The sequence below is a fragment of the Mustela lutreola genome, chromosome 5 (assembly GCF_030435805.1).
Source record: "Mustela lutreola isolate mMusLut2 chromosome 5, mMusLut2.pri, whole genome shotgun sequence".
Taxonomy (NCBI): domain Eukaryota; kingdom Metazoa; phylum Chordata; class Mammalia; order Carnivora; family Mustelidae; genus Mustela; species Mustela lutreola.
In genome coordinates this window covers 126,761,570-126,782,498 of record NC_081294.1, presented here as the reverse complement: position 1 = coordinate 126,782,498, position 20,929 = coordinate 126,761,570, and the positions used below count along the sequence as shown (strand labels likewise).

General features: G+C 36.5%; 1 protein-coding gene across 20 annotated transcripts in view; it reads right to left on the bottom strand.

The window, feature by feature from the left end:
* PAM (peptidylglycine alpha-amidating monooxygenase) overlaps positions 1–20,929 on the bottom strand; it is a 155,155-nt gene that overhangs the window by 36,928 nt on the left and 97,298 nt on the right. For 7 of the 20 annotated variants that reach the window (XM_059175563.1, XM_059175564.1, XM_059175565.1 and 4 more), the window contains exons 12-15: positions 20,210–20,394; positions 18,497–18,565; positions 15,937–16,020; positions 6,626–6,955 (exon numbers count right to left, since the gene is read on the bottom strand). In XM_059175563.1, the coding sequence (XP_059031546.1) occupies positions 6,626–6,955; positions 15,937–16,020; positions 18,497–18,565; positions 20,210–20,394 (668 nt within the window). The remainder of the gene's footprint in view (positions 1–6,625; positions 6,956–15,936; positions 16,021–18,496; positions 18,566–20,209; positions 20,395–20,929) is intronic. The other 13 variants (XM_059175566.1, XM_059175567.1, XM_059175568.1 and 10 more) reach the window with 3 other exon arrangements.

Below are 20,929 nucleotides of genomic sequence, written 5' to 3'. Positions count from 1 at the left end.
CAGCAGGCATTGGTAGCTAGGTACTGGGGAAGGTGCAGAAATACTAATTCTGATAAGAAATACTATGCAGTGTCCAAAAGAACTATACTGTCTGGGGACAAATGTAAATTTCATAAGATATTGGAAATTTTGTGTAATAAGCTTCAATCTGGCTATGAATGATCCCAATATTCATTGACCTTAGATAGGTTAAGCACTCAAAAGTCTGCAAAAAGCACTAAGTTGTTAACAGCCTATTTTGTCACATAGGAGAATCCCTTTGGAGTGGACATTTTCAAGAAGGAAAAGCAGTGTAAATATCTGGAATGTACTTACTAAAATGTATACTTCTGGTGAATTTTCAAAACAGTAAGATAATATGTAAGGAAATAAGAAGGTTAATACTATGAGCAACCCAGCTTGTTTAGCACTGAGTCAATGCCAAGGAGAACTACATTGTGTGTAGCAAACTTTTGGAGATTATATTTTCTTTATATGTTATTTTAAAATATATTATTTATATAATATTATATATTATTTTAAAATTTATTTTCAAATATCATACAATATTTATTAAGTTTACCTACCCAAGACCTCAAAATTCTCAGGATTACCTACCTAAGACCTCAAAATTCTCTAGGTCCCTGTGTTAATTAGAAATTCTACAATGGTTAAAGGAAAACTGAGTTCATGTTCTCCTCTGTGAACGTTAGCTTGGTTAACTGTTGTTTTTGCTTCCAGTGTCACCATCTTTTTCGTCATGAGGTGGTTAAAGGCTGTGCCTTTTAAGATTAAGTGATCAAGAACCCAGGCAATCATTGAGGACCGGTGGTACATGTATATGGAATTAACACTGAGGTTCTTCCAATCCCTGCCCACTGTTAATGAGAATCACAGAATGCTAGCAGAGCACCGGCCTCTCCCACGTCATTTTCTCATTTCACAGGAAAGGAACTGTAGGCTTGGGCCAGACTTTAGTCATCGATATCAAGGATCATTATTTTCTTTTTTTTTTTTTTAAAGATTTTATTTATTTATTTGACAGAGAGAAATCACAAGTAGGCAGAGAGGCAGGCAGAGAGAGAGAGAGGGAAGCAGGCTCCCTGCCGAGCAGAGAGCCCGATGCGGGACTCGATCCCAGGACCCTGAGATCATGACCTGAGCCGAAGGCAGAGGCTTAACCCACTGAGCCACCTAGGCGCCCAAGGATCATTATTTTCTAATCCCCAATTAAGAAATAGTCCAAATCCTTATTAAGGAAATTATACGATAAAATATATTTGGGTTCTAACTTAAACGCAACATTTTCCATCATGGATAAGTTAAAAATTAGAGTTTGGATTTCTCTCAGCCTTCATTTACGAAGTGATTCAGTCTATGACTAATGCTGTAGCCTTCCAGTTTTAATTTGAAAATTAATACAAATTTCTTATACATGACCTTGGGCAAACCATTCCCAAATCTAAGTGTCAGTTGCTCTAAATTCAGATGTCAACTAATAAGATTATTTCAGAATTCTTATATGCGTTATAAAGGTAGATGTGTAGACATATTCCAGCTGTATATTAGGAAAAAAGTTACTAATTTCAGAAAAAAAAACAAACGTTACTATTAAAATTGTATCAATAGATCACTGTAATTAATGAATTACACCTCTCCCAGAGGGAGATTAATGCTCGTGATCAATGCTGCTTTCATATGAAATTATTAATAAGCATTTAAAAGGGCATTCATTCATCTGTGTTACAGAAGAACGAACAGAATTAAATAAAGTTGAGAAAAAATATAATTTCAAACCCAGAGCTGTGACTTCACTTCAGTGGAACGGGGCTCTTCACATTTAATATAAGTAAAAGACCCTAATGAAATCACATAGACAGCTTCAACAAGAACAGAGGGTAGTGGTGGCTTTTTCTATACTTGCAAATTCTCCTCTAGTGAGGAAAAGATGCCTTATTTTGGTCAGGGACTGTTATTCATCAGAAGTGTCAGCAGTAAGTATAATTAACTGAAACTACAGGAGAAATATTTATACTCAAGTCAGAAAGAAAACAAGACTTAAATTATAATGTTTTATTTAATGGGGATAAAGTGGGGGAAGAGAATTAAGACATAACTAGGGCTCAAAAGCACTAGCAGAATTTTTCTTCTTAAAATTTAATTGCAAACGAGATCTTCAACTTGGTCAAAATGTTTGGATACTGAATGAGAAAGTAGGATCAAAAGTAATCTACACCTAGGGGCGCCTGGGTTGCTCAGTCAGTTAAGTGTCTACCTTCGGCTCAGGTCATGACCCCAGGGTTCTGGTATTGAGCCCTACCATGCTCAGCAGGGAATCTTCTTCTCCCTCGGCTCCTCCCCCCGCTCATGCTCCCTCTCAAATAAAATAAATAAAATCTTAAATAAAAAGTAATTTACACCTAATGTTATTATAATTGTAGATGAGATGCTGAGATGATTGGACAGAAACCAGCCATCATGCTTCCCTCTGGCCTTCCTATTATGTATGTGTGTATGTATGTAAGTATGTATCCATCTATCTATTTTATGTTATTGTGAGAGGTAGAATAACAAAGTGGTTAAAAACCAAGACCTGGAGCAAGTCTGACTGGCTTTGAATTGTGGCTCCTTGAGCTATGGCTCTTAAGGCATGTGACTTCAACTTTCCATGCCTCAGTTTCTTCCTCTCTAAATGCTTTTATAAATAAGGTTGTTACGGGGATTAAATAAGTTAATGCATCTAAAACACCTACCCTGGCTCACAGGGGAGGCTGTATGTGTTTTTAGTATTTTATTATTCCCTCCAGAGAGAAAATTCAGCCGATTGAATGCCTTATTTTACCCTGGGGATCCTATAAAATGTGAACCTAGAGGTAAGCGTATAACAGAAATATGTTAGAAAGTGTGGACTCTGAGTGAGCTAAAAGTTGTCCATAAAAAATTAAGTAAAATCCAAATATTCATAAGTGTATTTAAAGAGGCTGTGAGTTCTTTTAGCTGATAAGAAGCATCACACAAATGCAGATATTATTTGTTGATGTCCAGAGGTATTTAATATATGTTGAGTCAGGCTTCCGTATGCTAGCAAATAGTACTTCAATCAAGTCTGCCATTAAGAATAGCAATCTGTAGTTTTATATTTATTTTTCAATGCTTTGGTTTCCAGAAGGCAACGAGAATAAAGACTAAGATTTTATACCCATCCTACTAATATTGTTTCATACAGATATCAAACTAATGGTAGAAACCAAATGATGTTAAATGTAGAAAGGACTGTATTTGCATCTCAGTTTACCTAGCTGAATATTTTCACAACTGTATATCATATATAACAAGTAAACATCAAGGCAGATTGATATAAGTGATCAGAGATTTCAAGAGCCACAGATTCCCATTATGGTAGAACACTGCCAAGTCATTTTCTGAATTTATCAAATTGGAGTGCCAAATTTTACAGCTTTCCTACACATTCCAAGAAAATTCTCTCACGGGTGCTGCTTAAGTTAAAGTAATTAATATTTAGTTCTCTTACTCTGGTGTTTAAAATTTTGAAATCTCAATCTGACGTGACACTAATGGTGGCAATTATAACCATAATTATTGTTAATGTATTACATTGTTTATTGAGTAGTTTCTGTGTTCCACAGAACGCAAGCAGTCCCTCACATAGTCCTGGGTCTACCACACACAGTCACATCCAGATTTTTGAACAGATCAATATTTCACCTTTGACCACTCAAATCAGCTGGATGGAATTCATTACTGTACTACAGTTCCAAAATATGGTCCAGTCAATGAAATCTCAGGTGCTGCAGCATAAAATGCCCCTGTATTGGGGTGCACTAATGCCATGAACAATGGACATCAGAACGGGGTCCGGAGTAGAACTCTCCAGCTTCTAAGCAGTGATGGTCCAGAGCTCCGGGAACGTGTATCTGAGCTGGGCAAATCAATTCACCCCGTATTTTGAGCACAACGGTAATGAAGTGTAAGGAACCAGATAGTGCACATTCTACTTTTAAGTTCAGTTTTAAATTCAGATTGTGACCTCATTGAAATGGGTTAACTTCTCTAGGCTTCAGTATCTTCTGAAAATTAAAATAGTTCTCAAAGATATATGAAGTGAGTATGAGCTATACTATTGAGCAACATGATAGCCTTACATTTTCGTTTTAGTAATAATCTCATATGAGAAACCACCTTCTTCTTTGAGGCTAATATAATTCCTTACAGCACATTGGGCATTTTAGGGAGACAGTTAATTCTTCCAGACAATTAGGATCCCATTCTCAGTTTTGCCTGAAGAAAGGGTGTGAGAAAAACAGTGGAAAATTATCCATCAAATTTATCCCCCTTATTTATACCCTAGGAACTACACATGAATTAGACTACTAATATATTTTATTTGGGTACTCTATGCTAATAACTTCCTACTCTCTTCTTTACAAATGGAAGCTTCCTGAGGATAGGTCTTTCTCTGGCTTATACAAAGGAATGAAACATTTTCAGTTAAGGTTTGCTATTACATTGTGTTATGGTAAATGGTGAAAGGAAATGGAAAAGAAAAAGACTCAGAAATAGCTTACCTAAAAATGAGTTTCGCTATTTTTAATTTAACGTTTAAAAAGTTTTTGAATCAGGATAGTGATGTAACACTAAAATAAATCATTTCAGAAAGGAAATACATGCACATTTCCTTTCTATAATTAGGATTCATGCTGTATGTTTCTATGACTCATTGTTTTATTTAATTCAGTGACATTTACCCACATAGTTAAAGTCAAAGGGAATTTTCTGATCCAGATCATGCAGAATCATTTTCTCCCTGGATACTGTCATTTTGACCACCCTATAAGGTATGAGATCTAGCAAGTAAATGTACTTGGGGTATTTTAAATATATATTTTTAAAGATTTTATTTATTTATTTAACAGACAGAGATCACAAGTAAGCAGAAAAGCAGGCAGAGAGAGAGGGAGAAAGAAGCAGGCTCCCTGCCAAGCAGAGGACCTGATGTGGGGCTTGATCCTAGGACCTTCAGATCATGACCCGAGCCGAAGACAGAGGCTTAACCCACTGAGCCACCCAGGTGCCCCTATTTTAAATATTTCTTCCCTAGAAAAGCTAAATACGTTTTAGGAATATAGTACTTTAAGTCAAATGATGATTTCTACAATGGACACTTAGGATACCTATCAATAACTAACCACATTTTTTCAAATTCAGGAGTGACAGAGAGACGTCATGGAATGAGTGGGCTGCAACTCTAACATTTCACACTTGAACAGAACTGTGTTCTCACCAAAGAGGCCCTTCTGCCTTTTATATTTTCATGTTGTATGGGTTACACCATTTACTATCTTTCATGTGGAGGTTCAGGAAGACACTCGAGTTTGTTTATGAGATGGATGGGGCATGAAAAACTGCAGATTTTCTAGGCACCACACTCAGAAGTGTCAATTTCGTTGTTCTCTCATAGGATTCAGGAGTCTAGATTTTTCATAAGCACTCTACCTGGTTGCGATGCAATGCAGTTCAGGGACCCCCTCTTGAGAAACAGTTTCATTAGATAAATTTAGAAGAAGTCACAGCAGGGCTGATCCGATTTAAATATGAAGATGTAAAAATCTGGGTCCCAGTTAGCAGCCCGTAGAAACTATTAGATCAGTCCCAATGGACAGGGCTTGAAACTTCTGTGTGAGCAAAAGGCACCTCCTGCTAATTTTTTTCAATTATAAATAAAAATCAGCTGGGTGTTGAATAATTTATGGCTTCCTGCAAAGCTGTATTTGAAAACACCAAGCTGGCAGCCTGCGCCATTCCAGCCCACGCATGGACAGCTGCCATGCACCCATACCCGTTACTTTTTCAGAGATTATCTCCACATGCTGTATTATTTAGCTTTCCACATTAGCAAGTAACATGAAACAAACAATATGACAGAGGCCACAACACAGTTAAAGACAAAGGTGAGGCATCCATAGCTTGCTGGTATAGAAACCCGAAGGGAATAAGGTATTGTCCTCGGAGGTACAGAAGCCAGTCCTGGTTAGAAATAAAGATAAATCCGAAAGGTTCTGATTTGCTGGAGGTCCCCTCAGAAATAACTACTCAATTTTCCAGTTAAGATAGTAATTGATAATGAGCTTAAAAAATCAAAGTCATAAAAATGGTTCTATTTTTCAAGTCGATTGGAAGAGAATGCTGGAAGTGTAACATTCCTTTGCAAGGAACTTAATTACCTTAAAAGGTAGCATATAAGCATTTCATACACTGAGATTTTATATATCAGGTGGTGAATTTTCAGTTGCTTTCCATCGAGGAAAATAGAGAATACCAATTTGGTAAGAATTTGTTACCCTGAATTTCATGTGCCTCCCTCCCCAGCATGATCTAGATATTTTTGGTCCTAGTAATTCTGGCTCAGAAATTGAATGGACACCAAATTTATGTAGTATTGGACCAAAACAAAAACTCAAAGGTAGTATCTGATAACTCATATCTGAGTTTTTTTTTTTTCCTTTTCCTGATGAGTTCTTTTGATGGTTAAGTTTTTTCACCCATTCATTTTTATTCCCTTCAGATTTTGCTAATGTGGATTATAGCACTCCGCAACTCGTTCTTTTGAAAGAAGCCCTAAACGCACCTCCTGTGTTTTCTGGCTCCCAGGTGCCTTCACCAGGTAGGGGCTGCTGTAATGACAAAACTCTGCTTTCTGCTGGCCTCAAAGTAGACTCTAGTCTGTGGAATTTGTGAATTCTGTCTCTGACAAGAATAGCATTGCCCCTCTCCTCATGCTCTGCACTCTCTCTGGCATCAGATCGGCCAAGATCCTTCTTTTGGACTACGTTTGCAATCTCAGCTACCAGGTCTGATTCTGATTCTGATTCTGCCTTTTCTGCAGGATTATATTTATGCACATGAACAACATCTTCCCTTTCTCCTAGCAGCTTGGAAAGTAGTGAATAGAAATCACCTGTGGAAAAAAGAGAAGACATAAAGAGTGGAAGGTTGGTAGGATTGCAAAATTTACGAAATTCTGTGCTTTAAGGATTTCATCTCTTGATTTGGCATAGTAAGTAAGCAAGAAGGCTGCTCTCAGATGTTCAAGCAGGAGGGGAAAAATGATTTTCCAGAATAATTAAAAAAAAATAATATGCTTCCCATTTCACTTCATATACCACCTATTCCTTCTATTATCTCAGGAGCCAATAACACCAGATTACCTCTATTTGCATATTAGTGGAAACAAAACAATGTATATATGATTGCATGGCAAGTTTCAATAAATGGTTTTCACAGTAGAGCTGAACTGATGTGGAAGTTAAGGTTCATCAGATTTCTAAAGCTATTATCAACAGCTACATCAGGAACCAGCTACCTTCAGGGAAAACCCTTTGAAGTTGTCTTTCAAAGCTTACTAGAGGATAATGTACAAGAAATTAAACGTATATTTTTCAGCATATGCTATAAAACACAAGAAATCTAATAGATACACATCTTTTTGGAAATTGGAAAACCAAAGTTTTATTGCTATTATTTTGTTGGCTGTGCTCCCGTAAGTAGCTCCCGTTGTTCATTTTAAACAAGAAATGAACAAATTCCAGAAAAATAATTTTGCAAGGAAAGAATATTCTAAATTACTTTCAAACAAAAGAGAAGATCTTAATAAACTAGTATTATTGGAATGATTCATCACTAAAATATATTTTTTGTCTTTCTATACTAAAAAGTAAACTTGGATATGATAACCTAACTCCATGACAATAATGATTTATAAAGCATTATGACAGATATAAAATATGACCATGGAAGTTACATAAAGCATTTGAACCCTCATCACTTACATCTATGGCTTGAAGTCCATTTATATCAACTATGTGAATGGGAAACATGTTTACATTCTCAGTAGAAACATGAATCTGTTTTTTTAAAGCCAAACCCAAAGGTAACAAACACTCATTTCTACTTATTCCTCACCCTATTCCAAGTGCTGCTAATGAAATCAGTTATGACAATAGAGTACCATTGCTTTAATTTTAATTACATTTATAGCATGGTCAGGTAACATTTACAAAATCTTATTTTTATGACCAGTAGGAAATGAAAATGATAACTGGTTTAACTATGACACATTCCACTGAAGAATATGTGATTTAAAAACCTGTACTAGGAGATGTGGAGTCTTTCTAAAATGATGCTAAGAGATCCTGTCATGTTTACAAATATCTTGGTTTAATGATTCAAAGTAGGTTTTCCATTCTTGCCCAGGAAAGCAGCTGATCCCAGGTGAAATCTTCAATCAAAAAATAATTACCAAGTAATAGGGCCAATCTCAGTAAAATGAACAAAGCAAATTACAACTCAACCAACTCTGTTAGGCCACAGTGGCATTTGGCCTCACAGGAAAGAAATTAATCCATTGCTGCTAAATTCTTCTGGCTCCCCACCCCCACTAAACATACATAGTTGAATGTGCTGTTGTGCAGTGCAACACATATATAGAAAATAAAACAAAAGATTATTTTAAGGATAAAAATCAGCATTTGAAAACTTGAATCCATGTCATTAGGCTAATATTGATGGAGGAATGCAGACTCGTCACTCTGCATAGTTACTCAGGTGTGTCAGTAAAAATCTAAGAGCCGTGATGAAGTAGAAAATGCACAGCACTCCGGTCCCCTTTGAAATTGTCATTCACAGCGATCACTGGGTTAGGAAAACAAACTTTAGCGATATAATGGGTTTGGCTGCACACGGGCTGCACTGGCCTTATGAAAGCAAAGCTGCAGGGCTGCATCTCATTTATGGAGATTACATGTGAGAGAAAGAGAGAGAGAGAGAGAGAGAAAGAGAGAGAGACACCAGTAAATGACTATCTCCAACATCCTTAGGCGCAAAGCTGAGAGTTTCTCTACTGCGGTACTGGCTAGATGAAATTCTGAAATGTTAAGTATTTTTCCGAGCCATATATATCTAGCCTTGAGTGCGATGGGTGGAGGAGAAAATAAACAGAGGAAATTGTGTGGTCTCTGCCCCAGGTTCATTTCTCAAGAGTCCCTTCTTTCTTCTTAGTTTATGGTATAGCCACATGGCTTCCCCTTCCTAGAATGTCAACTCTTAGTTAAGAGGTTTCTTCTTCTTGGGACACAGTCTCCCCAGTAACCAACTAGCTCCTAAGCCTTCAGATCTTACTTCAGTGACATTTACGACCAAGATGCCTTCCTTGGCACCTTGATGATCGGATTAGGGGTCTCAGCTCTGTCCTCCGGTAGCACTCAGGTCTTCCCCTGAATTTTTACTGTCACAATGTCTGGTGTGTATTTCCCAGGTGTGTTTGAATCCAACCCCGACACTTAGTGGCTATTCTGTGCCATTAAACAAGCCACTTAACATTATAAAGATAATGAATTAATACAACCTTTCAGAATTGTTTTGTGAATTTCAAGAAGTGAAAAGTCCAGTCCAGTGTATATTCTAAACTAGGTATCACCAAATTGTAACTATATTATAATTACTAACAACAACAACAACAAAAAATCTAGTTGCAACATGCACATGCATCTGCTTCAATCTGTAGTTTACCTAAAATTTTTTAAAAATTCAGTTCTTATCTAGTATTCAAATATTGGGATTTTCATAATAATAAAAAAAAAGCTCCTTTAAATTTATAACCCTATACTTCTCACCACGTCACTGTGGCTTTGTAGTGATTTGCGTCCTAGTTTTACCAAAGGAAGTGATACTTGCACTTTCTCTCTCACTCTCTCTCTGTTTTTGGACAAAGAACTATTCCCATTCCAGTGTTCTGGATGCCAGCCCTCCCAGTACCTCCAGAGCCTTTCCCAAATGCTTTCCTTTCTTTTCTTTTCTAATACAAATTCTTTGCCAAAGGCTTGACTCAGGTTAAAAGCACACTCACTCTGCAGTTATCTTGAGTGGCCATGGAGACAAGAGAGACCTTCCTCAGATGCACTACATCTTTCAAACTTTTCTGCCTTCGCTTTCCTTTGACAATTCCAGCACTAACGGTGCTTTCTGCAATCATGGGAATATCCTTATACCTGTGCTGCCCAACATGAAAGCCAGTAGACACACGGGGCTATGGAGAACTTGTAATGTAGCTAGTGTGACTGAGGAATTTAATTTTTAATTTTACTTGTTTCCAACTAATGTATAACCATTTTTAAATAGCCACATGTGGCCAGTGTCTGCTGTATTGGGTAGTGCAAGGCCACTTTACCCTTCCTCATATCCGAGGCCAAAGGCATCTGCTTCCACATCTTCTTTCACGCTTGTATGACTTCCTCACGAGTTGCTCAAGAGCTCCGACTTGCCAAAGCCAAGAGACCTTTCATACTGACCCACTGGTCCCTTCAGAAACTCTCTTCTTACAACATTGTTTTTTCTAGATCTTTTCCACCTGTCTTCTTTGCTTTCTCTTATTCTTCTGCCCAGCATATGAAAATGCTGGTGTTTTCTGAGGTCTATCCTTGGCATCATGGGTAAAGGTCCTTCCTATCAAGAAATACCAGCCATTCCCCAGTCTTCAGCTGCTGCCTCCAGACAAATGACTCTCATATCTGGAGCTCTCTTACTACCAAATTAATAGCTAAAACCACCCTCTAGCAATTTCCACTTGGATGTCTGTTTCACAGGAATTTTGAACTCAACATGTCTAAAACTGAGCTCTTAATCTCCTCCTCAGACTTCATCCATTTTATGGTATCTCTCCCGATGATGAAATGTGTCTTGGTCAATCAGTCCAGAAAGCTGGATTCAACTCTCTGTCACCAGTGAATCACAAAGTCAACTGATTTGTCAACGCTGATATGTCAGTGCCATTTTTTTCACTCCCTACTACCATGGTTCATTTGGGATTCTTATCATCTGATTGGCCTTCTCCCCTTCCTCAGAACCGATTTTCATCCCTGCCTTCAATGTCATCATCTGTCTGTAATGGTATAAAGCTGGCCTACCTCTGTGGAACTGACTTGCGATGGGAGCCAATAACATGGACACTCCCGGGTTATACGCCCCGCCTTTTCTCAGCTCTTTCCACCTATGTATTCCACAGTGCTCTTCTCTAATTTTATTCTGGCTCCTACTGCTAAAATGACCGTGTAATTTATTTCCCAACCTGGGACATATTTGAGAAGAGAAAGGGTGTTGTTTAATACTTATACGAGGCATAAACTAGGACAATCCTGGAAAAGCTTGGATATATAGTTACCCTACTTATTGTTGACAGAGATAACAGATAAACAAGTACTTTATAAACTATACATGATAATAATAGTAATAGCTAATATGGTTTGTGAGTTTAGCATTACCTAATTACTTTGCTGAGTTACTTTATACAGTTTAATACATTTAATGTCTGCAAAATAGCCCTTGTCCTCATTTTAGATGGGGAAATTAATGGACTAACCTGCACATCTAGGAGGAAGTGGAACAGGGATTTGAAGGAGCAACATGAGTGAGGGGCCCACCTTCTAACTGATCACTTTATTGGATCCAGGTTGTCCCCCTACCCCCCTTTTAAAAAAAAAAAAAATCTAAAATGGCCAATAAACCCTTTCCTGTGAAACTACCTTGGACCTGACAATCTTACTATATTTGTTTATTTTTCTATTTAAATTAACTGCCTTCTGAGGCCAGGTGATGGGTGTTTTCTTTAACAGAGCATGTTTCTTTTTGTCCTTTCCTGGCCTGTCTTCTTCATATTATAACGTAAAATGGTTGTAAACTAGGCAATATCTATGTAACATAGTGACTTGCACAAAACTGGCCTAAAGAATAATGGTTTGAAAAAGTAGAAATTTTTTCTGTCTCTTCAATAGTTTTCACTTCGCCGGCAATATACCTTACATGTCTGATCAAATTCTGTAAGATTTTCTCAAATTTTTTTTTTGTATATTTCAATTATCTGGGAAGGGACAGGTGGCAAGGGATAAATACGATTTTATGTGGAAAAAAAATTTTTTTAAGATTTTTATTTATTTGACAGAGATCACAAGTAGGCAGAGAGGCAGGCAGAAAGAGAGGAAGGGAAGCAGACTCCCCGCTGAGCAGAGAGCCTGATGCAGGGCTTGATCCCAGGGCTCAGGGGTCATGACCCGAGCTGAAGGCAGAGGCTTTAACCCACTGAGCCACCCAGGCGCCCCATATGTGAAAAAATTTTTAAAAATCCTCTCATTTCCTCCTCACTGTCATATTTCCAGTGATTACTACTATTCCTATCACAGCAGATACTCAGTAAATTATTCTGCAATGAATAATAATTTGTTAAAAATGTCACCCTTTGCTTCGGCTATCAATAGCAATAAAAATATTTCTTTGATGATTTTAGGCTGCAGTGAATCTGTTTCTTTCTTTTTCTCACTTAAACTTTGATTCTTATCTTATAAAACTCAGAAATGTTCTAGTTCTTTTAAGTAATTTGACTGCGTGGGTCTGGATTTGGAAAACATTTAACTGTGGTAGCAGCTAACGTGCCAGGAAAAAAGAACACACCACAGTAGGAGAAAATCTGAAACACTACCAGTTCAACTCCCAATTCGTTAAGTTGTGGGCTTCCATTAACTACTTCATGACTCAATGGGCATTTTTCTAGTTAGTAGTGACCATTCACTATTCTCTATGATCAACATGAAAATGTCTTTGGTTTACTTTCCAGAATATGGTGAGATAAACTGGAAGAAAAACATACATTAAAAAATTGCCCTGTGAGTTTTTTTTTTTAATAAAATGCTTTAAAATTATTGAATAATAAAATAAGTTACTTTGAAACAGTGTAAAAATCTTAATTGTGGAGGCATTTAAAAAAATGATCAGGATCCATTTGGTAAGCTTTAGAATATGAAGTCCCATTTCCCCCATGTGTCACTAGGACTTTATTACCTAAAACAAACAACTTTTGTTATTGTTCTGTGATTTCTGTGGTACCTGGAAAGTGAATAGGATGTTCATCAGCAGTTTAGCCACTGATAAAGTATGCCAAATAACCAAGCTAATGAGACTGCAACATGGAACATAATAATTAATTAATGAGAAAGAGATGAGGAATGGAAAAATAGAAGCATTTCTTTTCAGATTTTAATATTTTGGTTTATAACCTACTTGATTTTCCCCTCTGGTCAGTTGATTCGGTTTATTAACTGTTGACTTATCACTAACATTGACCCTACCAGGGTTCGTGAAATAAAACATGATCATGACGGCCAGCTCAAGGATTGCAAATGAAGCAAAACTTTATTATTTGTTTCTTTTATGAATTGAATAAAGGAGACAAATATAGAAAAGGGGAAGTTAGCAGATGATGGGTTTTGCAACTACCATGCACACAGATGTATATCAGAAAGCACAACTGTGTGATAAATGATCGTTCTCATCTGCCTATTCTGCGATTAGGAAGCCAATTCAAAACAGCATCCACTCAGCTTCCCAGAGCCTTGGGGGGTATTTAGAATTGTGTTTGATAGATGAGTTCAATATATAAAGACTTGTGAGCTGCTCGTAAATCATAAAGAACTGATAAATTTTTAGCGAATGGGAATGCAAACAAGAATTGTATCCTCTTTCAAACAGCAAAGTGGCATTGTGGGTTTTTAGAATTAACCAAGAAGATGCTACTAAAACCACTTGTACTTTATTAGGGAATGAAGGGAGTGTTCTATTTTGAACAAAGCAAAGAAATAGAAATTTTAGTTACTAAGTCTAGCCTTTGTATCACTCCTCTCAGAAATGATTTACCAACGGTTACTTTAACAAGCATTTACAGTAGACTATGGTCTTTTTAACTTGCAACTGTGTTCCCTTGATTCTGCTTATTTGATAAAACATGCCAATGTTAATTCATTTTTGTTAGCATAAAACCACTGTGAAATTATTCTGTTTCACAGAAGGTGTCTGAAGACCTTTAACTATCTGGGGTCATGGAGTGTTTTCCCTCTACAAATTGTATTTTTGTCATATTCTCCCTGCCTTGGGAATATAGCCGCTCGTGCTGACCTTTGAGTAGAAAGATTGATTATATGAGAGCACAAAGACTACAATGAGAAGAATTTGGAGCAAACTGAATAAAACATGTTAAAGGCCCTTTCTGCAGCAAAAGAAATGCTGTCTGGCGCATAATGTACAATAACAAGGACAACGGCTATTGTAGATTTTGACTTTCAGCTCTGCCATGAGTTTTTTTTCTTTTTTTTTTAAGACATCAAATCTTCTCAACACAACTAACATAAATTTCAATACTGCACCTTTACCTTGAATTATAAGGGAGAGAAACACCCAAAATCAGAACTCCTAATAGTAGTTGCATAGATTCTTGCCTGAAGCTGGTAAACCTCTTGGTTTCAGAACCTATTCTTTACCCAAACAATGCTGACAGAAAGCTTGGGTTGTATCACTAGTAGAGTGAACAGATATAAGAACTCACGATGCCTACGAAATAAAGAGAACTTATAAAACACACTTTATTTTCCTAAATGGGGCCAACTATAAGTAGAGGATGTGTTCCTGTGTCTGCTCTGGAAAACCTCAATGCTACCCTTCTTATAATATAGTCTCTCAGGATTTGTTTCCTTTTCTTAGAATCAATGTCTAATTGAGTTTTATTGTTTAGCTTACTGTACTTATTACAGACCCAGGCAATTCTTCACTTACAATGGCTTCAAAGGGTAGTAAGGTTTCAGTTCATTGTGAATATCTACTAGTGTTTTTCTGCTTGGAGGCAGACATAATCAACTCAATCACAGATTAGCTTACCTACAGAAAAACAAGCTAGTCTCAAAGCAGTATGGGCAGGAATATACACATAATATGCAGGCAATAAAAATCACGCTTGCCAATGATTTTTATAGCTGGAGGAAATGTTCAGTATGCAGTATTTAAAAAACAGGATGCAAAACTATGCACACATGCTCTAAACATTATTAAAATAATGTGTTGATAATATATTTTTCACACTGAGATGTACATATATACCCATATTCCTAGGGATGATGTATGAATTTTATTTGCTTCTTCGGATTTTTCTGTAAATTCTATTACTTTTTAAATGAATATTATTTAGCAAATCAGTCAAATAAGCATTATGTTTTAAAAATCTCCCCACAGTTGGGGCACCTGGGTGGCTCAGTTGTTAAGCATCTGTCTTTGGCTTGGCCCCTGATCCTGGGCTCCCTGCTTAGTGGGGAGCCTGCTTCTCCCTCTCCCACTCTCCCTGCTTGTGTTCCCTCTCTCTCTGTCAAATAAATAAATAAAATCAAATAAATAAATAAATAAATAAATAAATGAACCCCCCACAGACTTAATTAAAGCTTCATTAAAAATATGTCCCATTGTTGCATGATCCAGGACAACCTGACAGAAAGTTGTCATATAATGAGGCTCTTCTGGTATTTCTCATAATTACATCTTTTGAGATAAGTCTGAGATACCGGAGCCTTACACCAGATTTTCTTCTTCAGGAAGCAAATACAGATAACAATACTGCAGGAGGTAAGAGTGTTTGTAAGTACTTAGATTCATATAACTCAACTATTCCTTTTAAACTAGTAAAATCTCCAATCAAGATTAATATTCTGAAAAAAAATTGATAATTATTTTTGTAACTAGAATACAAATAACCCCCCAACTTCTGGTCCTCCTGGAGAAACAGAGTAATAAATAAATAATGGCAGGAAAAAGAACACAGCACAGTAGGAAAAAATCTATAGACTGAAAAAAAATTTTTTTCCAGCTTATAGCATATGAATATCTTTACCGCCATCTTTTTTTTTTTACTACTTGAGTAAAAGTCATCCCTTCTTCCCAACAGAGCATTTATTGCACATCTTGACCTTTATCTTCCTACATGTTTTCCAGTATATTAAGATAGGAAGTAAAAACAATATCATTTGTGTTATCCAGGCAGAACTATATTATTTAGCCACTGATGGGTACAGAACTTGCCTTTGAGTACATGTCCTCTGACGTTTGAGGTCTTTTCCTTCCTGCTCCACAAATGTTCTATTTCCAATGGGGGTCTGACATCCTCTGTGTGACCAACATAGATGCCGTCTGTTAACTTGTGGCTAGCACAACTGAAATGACTCACAGCTTTTATTTATTGGGGATTTAAAATATTTAAAGGATCGATACAAGCTGGCGGAGTACTTGCACATAAATTGTATTGGCCAGAGCACCAAACTAAGGCAAAAGGTTGAGCTGGGGGGCTTACTTAAAAATCAGCACATGTGGCATAATTTGTTTGAATAATTAGACCCCTCTTATTAGCTACCTGGCCAATTTATCTCCCCAGAGAATTAATACAAATACACATTTTATGCAAACAAACAACTCTGAGAAGAATGGGATACTCTCTCAGTAATGAGTAGATCTGTCCTGTGTACCGCAAGGAGATAGATTGATCTCATTAGCGAATCAATTAGACTATGTGCACAAATACGCACTTGGTATATTTCTCTATTCTCTTTAAATTCTAGGCTAGTAGTGCACAAAGCCCTGCAGAATAATATATGGGCTACACTGGACACTGAAATGGCTTTTGGTTAGTTATCTGCCTTCACATAACCTAGCAGCTGACATTTTCATGGGCCCACTAATTTTAACATAGGAATGCCATAGCCTATTTTCTGCAGTATGAAAGTTCAGTCAGAAGAATATGTTTCTCCCAAGTTAAATCACTTTACAGCATTTTTATTCATAAGTAGAATAAAACACCAACTCTGAGAAAATAATTTCTTCTGTGTCCACAGAATTCTTCTCTGGAACCAGTAAGGCTTTGGGTATATTTAAACTTCTTAATATTATAAACATATATCATCAAACTTGAAAGTATAAGTGAATGGCAAAATAAGAAAGTGTTTTAAAGGATGTGGTTTTTAGGTATACATGACATCTCTTAAATCTCATTTGGAAAGAAGAGATTAAACCTAACATTTAAGGTTTTTCTGCTAATGAAACCTCTGGGTTTCTAATCTTTCAGAAGTTTCAATGTGTCCCTTGAACAACTCAAATAACTTGAAAATGAAAACAGATCAACTTCAGTTTCCATAGAAACTTATCATTTTATAAGGCACATCCACTAAACGGTGGTCTCATTTTATACTTTATCACATATGTTAGTATTTCAAAATGTATTCTAAGATAACTCGAATTATTTCAAAGGCCTGTATTTCAAATAGTGCATCCAATATCAAAATAATTCACTTTAAATCTGAACAAATTTCAGTACAGTTATAACAAAGAGTGTTAATACTACCATATGTTATTTATAATTACTGACTTCCTTACAATTCTATACACAGATTAATAAGTTTAACTATTTTAAATCATACTCAATACTTTAATATGAGCCATTTAGTATATAAACTATTTAGCATAAAATCATCTCCCTTTTTCTGACTTAATAAGAAAGTAGAAACAACTTTGAGCTAAAACTATATTCTTTTTCCAGAAGCCACTTTGTTATAATTAAATGTTATGGAACAGACTCTATGTAATTTAAAACTTTTATATTAAAGCTTTCCCTAATCCCTTTTCAGAATGTATGTCTTCCTTTAAAAAGTCTGGATTCGACGAGATCGGGCGCGTTCAGGGTGGTATGGCCGTAGACAGGGTGGTATCAACTTTGTAAATACTCTTAATGCAAGAATATTGTCTTTGGCCTAGACCTAAAAGAATACATTTTGAAGAATTCCTACAGTGGTTTACAAAATCCAAAGAGTGAGAAATTTCTCTCCGTTGCCAAAAGAAAAATCTTATTTTCTGTACACTTCATGTTGTTATAAGACACATGCTTGGAGGAACATAAAACTAAATGCTTTAAAAAATATATTGTATCTAGTCCAAAATAACTTGATAATATACTCCAACGCCTAGCACAAAGTATCATCTTTGAAACAACTAGTAAGAAAACAAGATAGAGAAGAATAACTTTTCAGTGTCAACACGTGCAATATATGATATTTCTTCAAAGAAACAGATCAGAGGAAGAATGATGCTTTCTTAACTCACCAGACAGCAACTTAACTCAAAACTACAAATGCCTACATTGATAATCCCTCCTATTTTACTGACGGCAGAGAAGAGTGCCTCAAGAGAGGCAGGGTGAAGGATAAGTCTTAATTTCTTTCAAACAGAGTCAATAAACACATCGCCCAAAGTACCCAAGATTTTAAATGGTCAAATCCTTTAGATTTCAAAAGTAGCCAACCAATTGTTTCTAGTGATTATATTTGCACTACATATAAAACTTACCATATTTAAAAAACTAAAACAAAGGTGGAAAAATCTAATGAGTTTAAATTACATTGAGGAAATTGACTTTCAAGGCTAGAGGACAACAAGTGACCATTTTCTCATGAATTTTGTATTATATAAAAACAACGGTGCATAGGGATGGAGGCTAATAAAGAGACCTAAAATATCTCAGTAACTTTAAAAGTTGGTTGCCTAATTAGAACACGAATACTTTTTTAGGCCTAGTTATAAAACTATGCATACATACCCTGTTCTAATACTTCTTCTTCTCCTTTTGGCTGCTGTAGTAAAGAAGTCTTATCTTTGTTCTCTGTTTCTGTAAAGGATTAAAAAAGCTGAGCATAAATTTGTGGGATATATCACATATGTTAAATAGTTTACTGGAAATATATTATCAACATAAAAATATTTTTAGGATCTTATGTTTAATAAAAAAAAATGTAGGGAGAGGGTGGTGGGGTTATGGACATTGGGGAGGGTATGTGCTATGGTGAGTGCTGTGAAGTGTGTAAGCCTGGTGTTTCACAGACCTGTACCCCTGGGTCTAATAATATATTATATGTTTATAAAAAATTTAAAAATAAACAAATGAAAAACAGTATGAAGAATTTATATGCAGAAATGCTCTTAATCACACACACACAAAAAACTTCCAGTGTAACCACCATCTACCAGACTTCTGACTTAAAATAACAAGATCAATTACCCTTTCAGTAATATATACATGAGACAATTTTAAAAATGCATTAAAAAATGTATTTTAAAAAATTGAATTTAGTGACATTTTAAGGATACTTTAAGAACATTTTAAGGCAAATTCTATAAGCATGTTAAAATCTTTTTTTTTTCTTTAAGATTTTATTTATTTTGACAGACAGAAATCATAGGGAGGCAGAGAGGCAGAGAGAGAGGAAAGGAAGCCCGCTCCCTGCTGAGCAGAAAGCCCGATGCGGGGCTCGATCCCCGGACCCTGGGATCATGACCTGAGCCGAAGGCAGAGGCTTTAAACCACTGAGCCACCCAGGCGCCCTGCATATTAAGATCTTAATAAGTGATCTAATTGCTATTTAAACTTGTTTCATAAAATTTCCAACAGAAAGACATAAGAAGCCGTTCTGGCATTTTACGATTAGATCTGTAAAACTCAGGAAAGTCTCAGTATACTTCACCCAATAAAACAGGGTGTGGGTTTTGCAATTTTAAACTAATGAAATGACAATCAGTATGAACATTTTTCAGATGAAGAGTAAGTTCATCAACAATTCTGAGAATGAGACCAAAAAGGCCAAGATTAGTAATGCCTCATAAATCAAGAACTCTTCTTGCTTGAGGAGGCCCATTAAAATAGATAATTTAGGGTCCGGTTGGAGACAATAACCATTTTCATTGGCAAACTGAATTCACTCTTTAGAACTGGGTGTATAAATTCATAAATTGCATGTCATTACTGACTACGGAATAATCAGATAGGGAAGTGAGAAAACATGAATTACATGAAGAAAGAGAGCTGCATTTATTGAACTGGTCCCCAAACTAGTCTGTTCCACTACTAGATTCTTCACTTTCACTGTTTTGATGGGGGCACGTCAGGAAGGTAGGTAGGTTACAAAGGAGGGAAAAGTGGGGGCACCTGGGTGGCTCAGTGGGTTAAGCCTCTGCCTTCGGCTCAGGTCATGATCCCAGGGTCCTGGGATTGAGCCCCACAGCATCAGGCTCTCTGCTCCGCAGGGAGCCTGCTTCCTCCTCTCTCTCCCTGCCTCTCTGCTTACTTGTGATTTCTCTCTGTCAAATAAATAAAATCTTTTAAAAAAAAAAGGAGGGAAAAGTGGGAACTGGATTACGTGTACATGTGATGACAGAAGGTGGATGCTTTCAAGCATTAATTATACAGTCAAGTGAGACACACAAGAAAATACAAACTACAAAATCATATTTTACTTTAAACGAGTACCAGCTTTACCTTTGTGATGTCCATGCATCATAACCATGTCAGACTTCACCGGAATTGGAATATTGGCCTCTGGTGGTATGGATCTGAACAGTTCCGGAGCCACATTCTGTGTACAGGTCATGAAAGAAACGGCGTGCTTGGCTTCCATGTAATACATAATGTATAGGTTGCACATTTCATCGCTAGATGTGCCACTGCAAGCAAAAAAAAAAAAAAAAGACATAACAAATCAGCTACTCACATAAAACACATTATTAATGCAAGAAAAATACAACCAGTAAATCTGCCAGCAATAGGTTCAGAGGTGAAAATATTGTGCCTTTATTTTATAGCTTTCGTTAAAACCTGTCACAGTTTTCAGCATTTAAAGCGCGCTGTCAAAGGTACATTTCCACTTCCTAATCGAGCATCCATTTGCAGTCACTGCATAGATATCACCCAATACTGCAGATGGGAAAGGCATTTAAGCAGCAGGGACACACTTTCCTTCCTCTTCTAGATCCTTTCATCCTTTAGTCCTTCCATTTGCTAAAACTCGCAGATTGGGCAAAGTACGTGCCTCATGGAAAAATCGTAATTATTTACTTAATAATGGTAAAACTCAGAACACTTTAACGGAAATATCATATATTATTTACAAGTCTTTATAAATGGCTTTGTCCATTTAACCCTGAGAGCCTAGGATCTTGTTTTTGCTAACTGTCTCCAGCCGCAGGGTCAGATGAACTG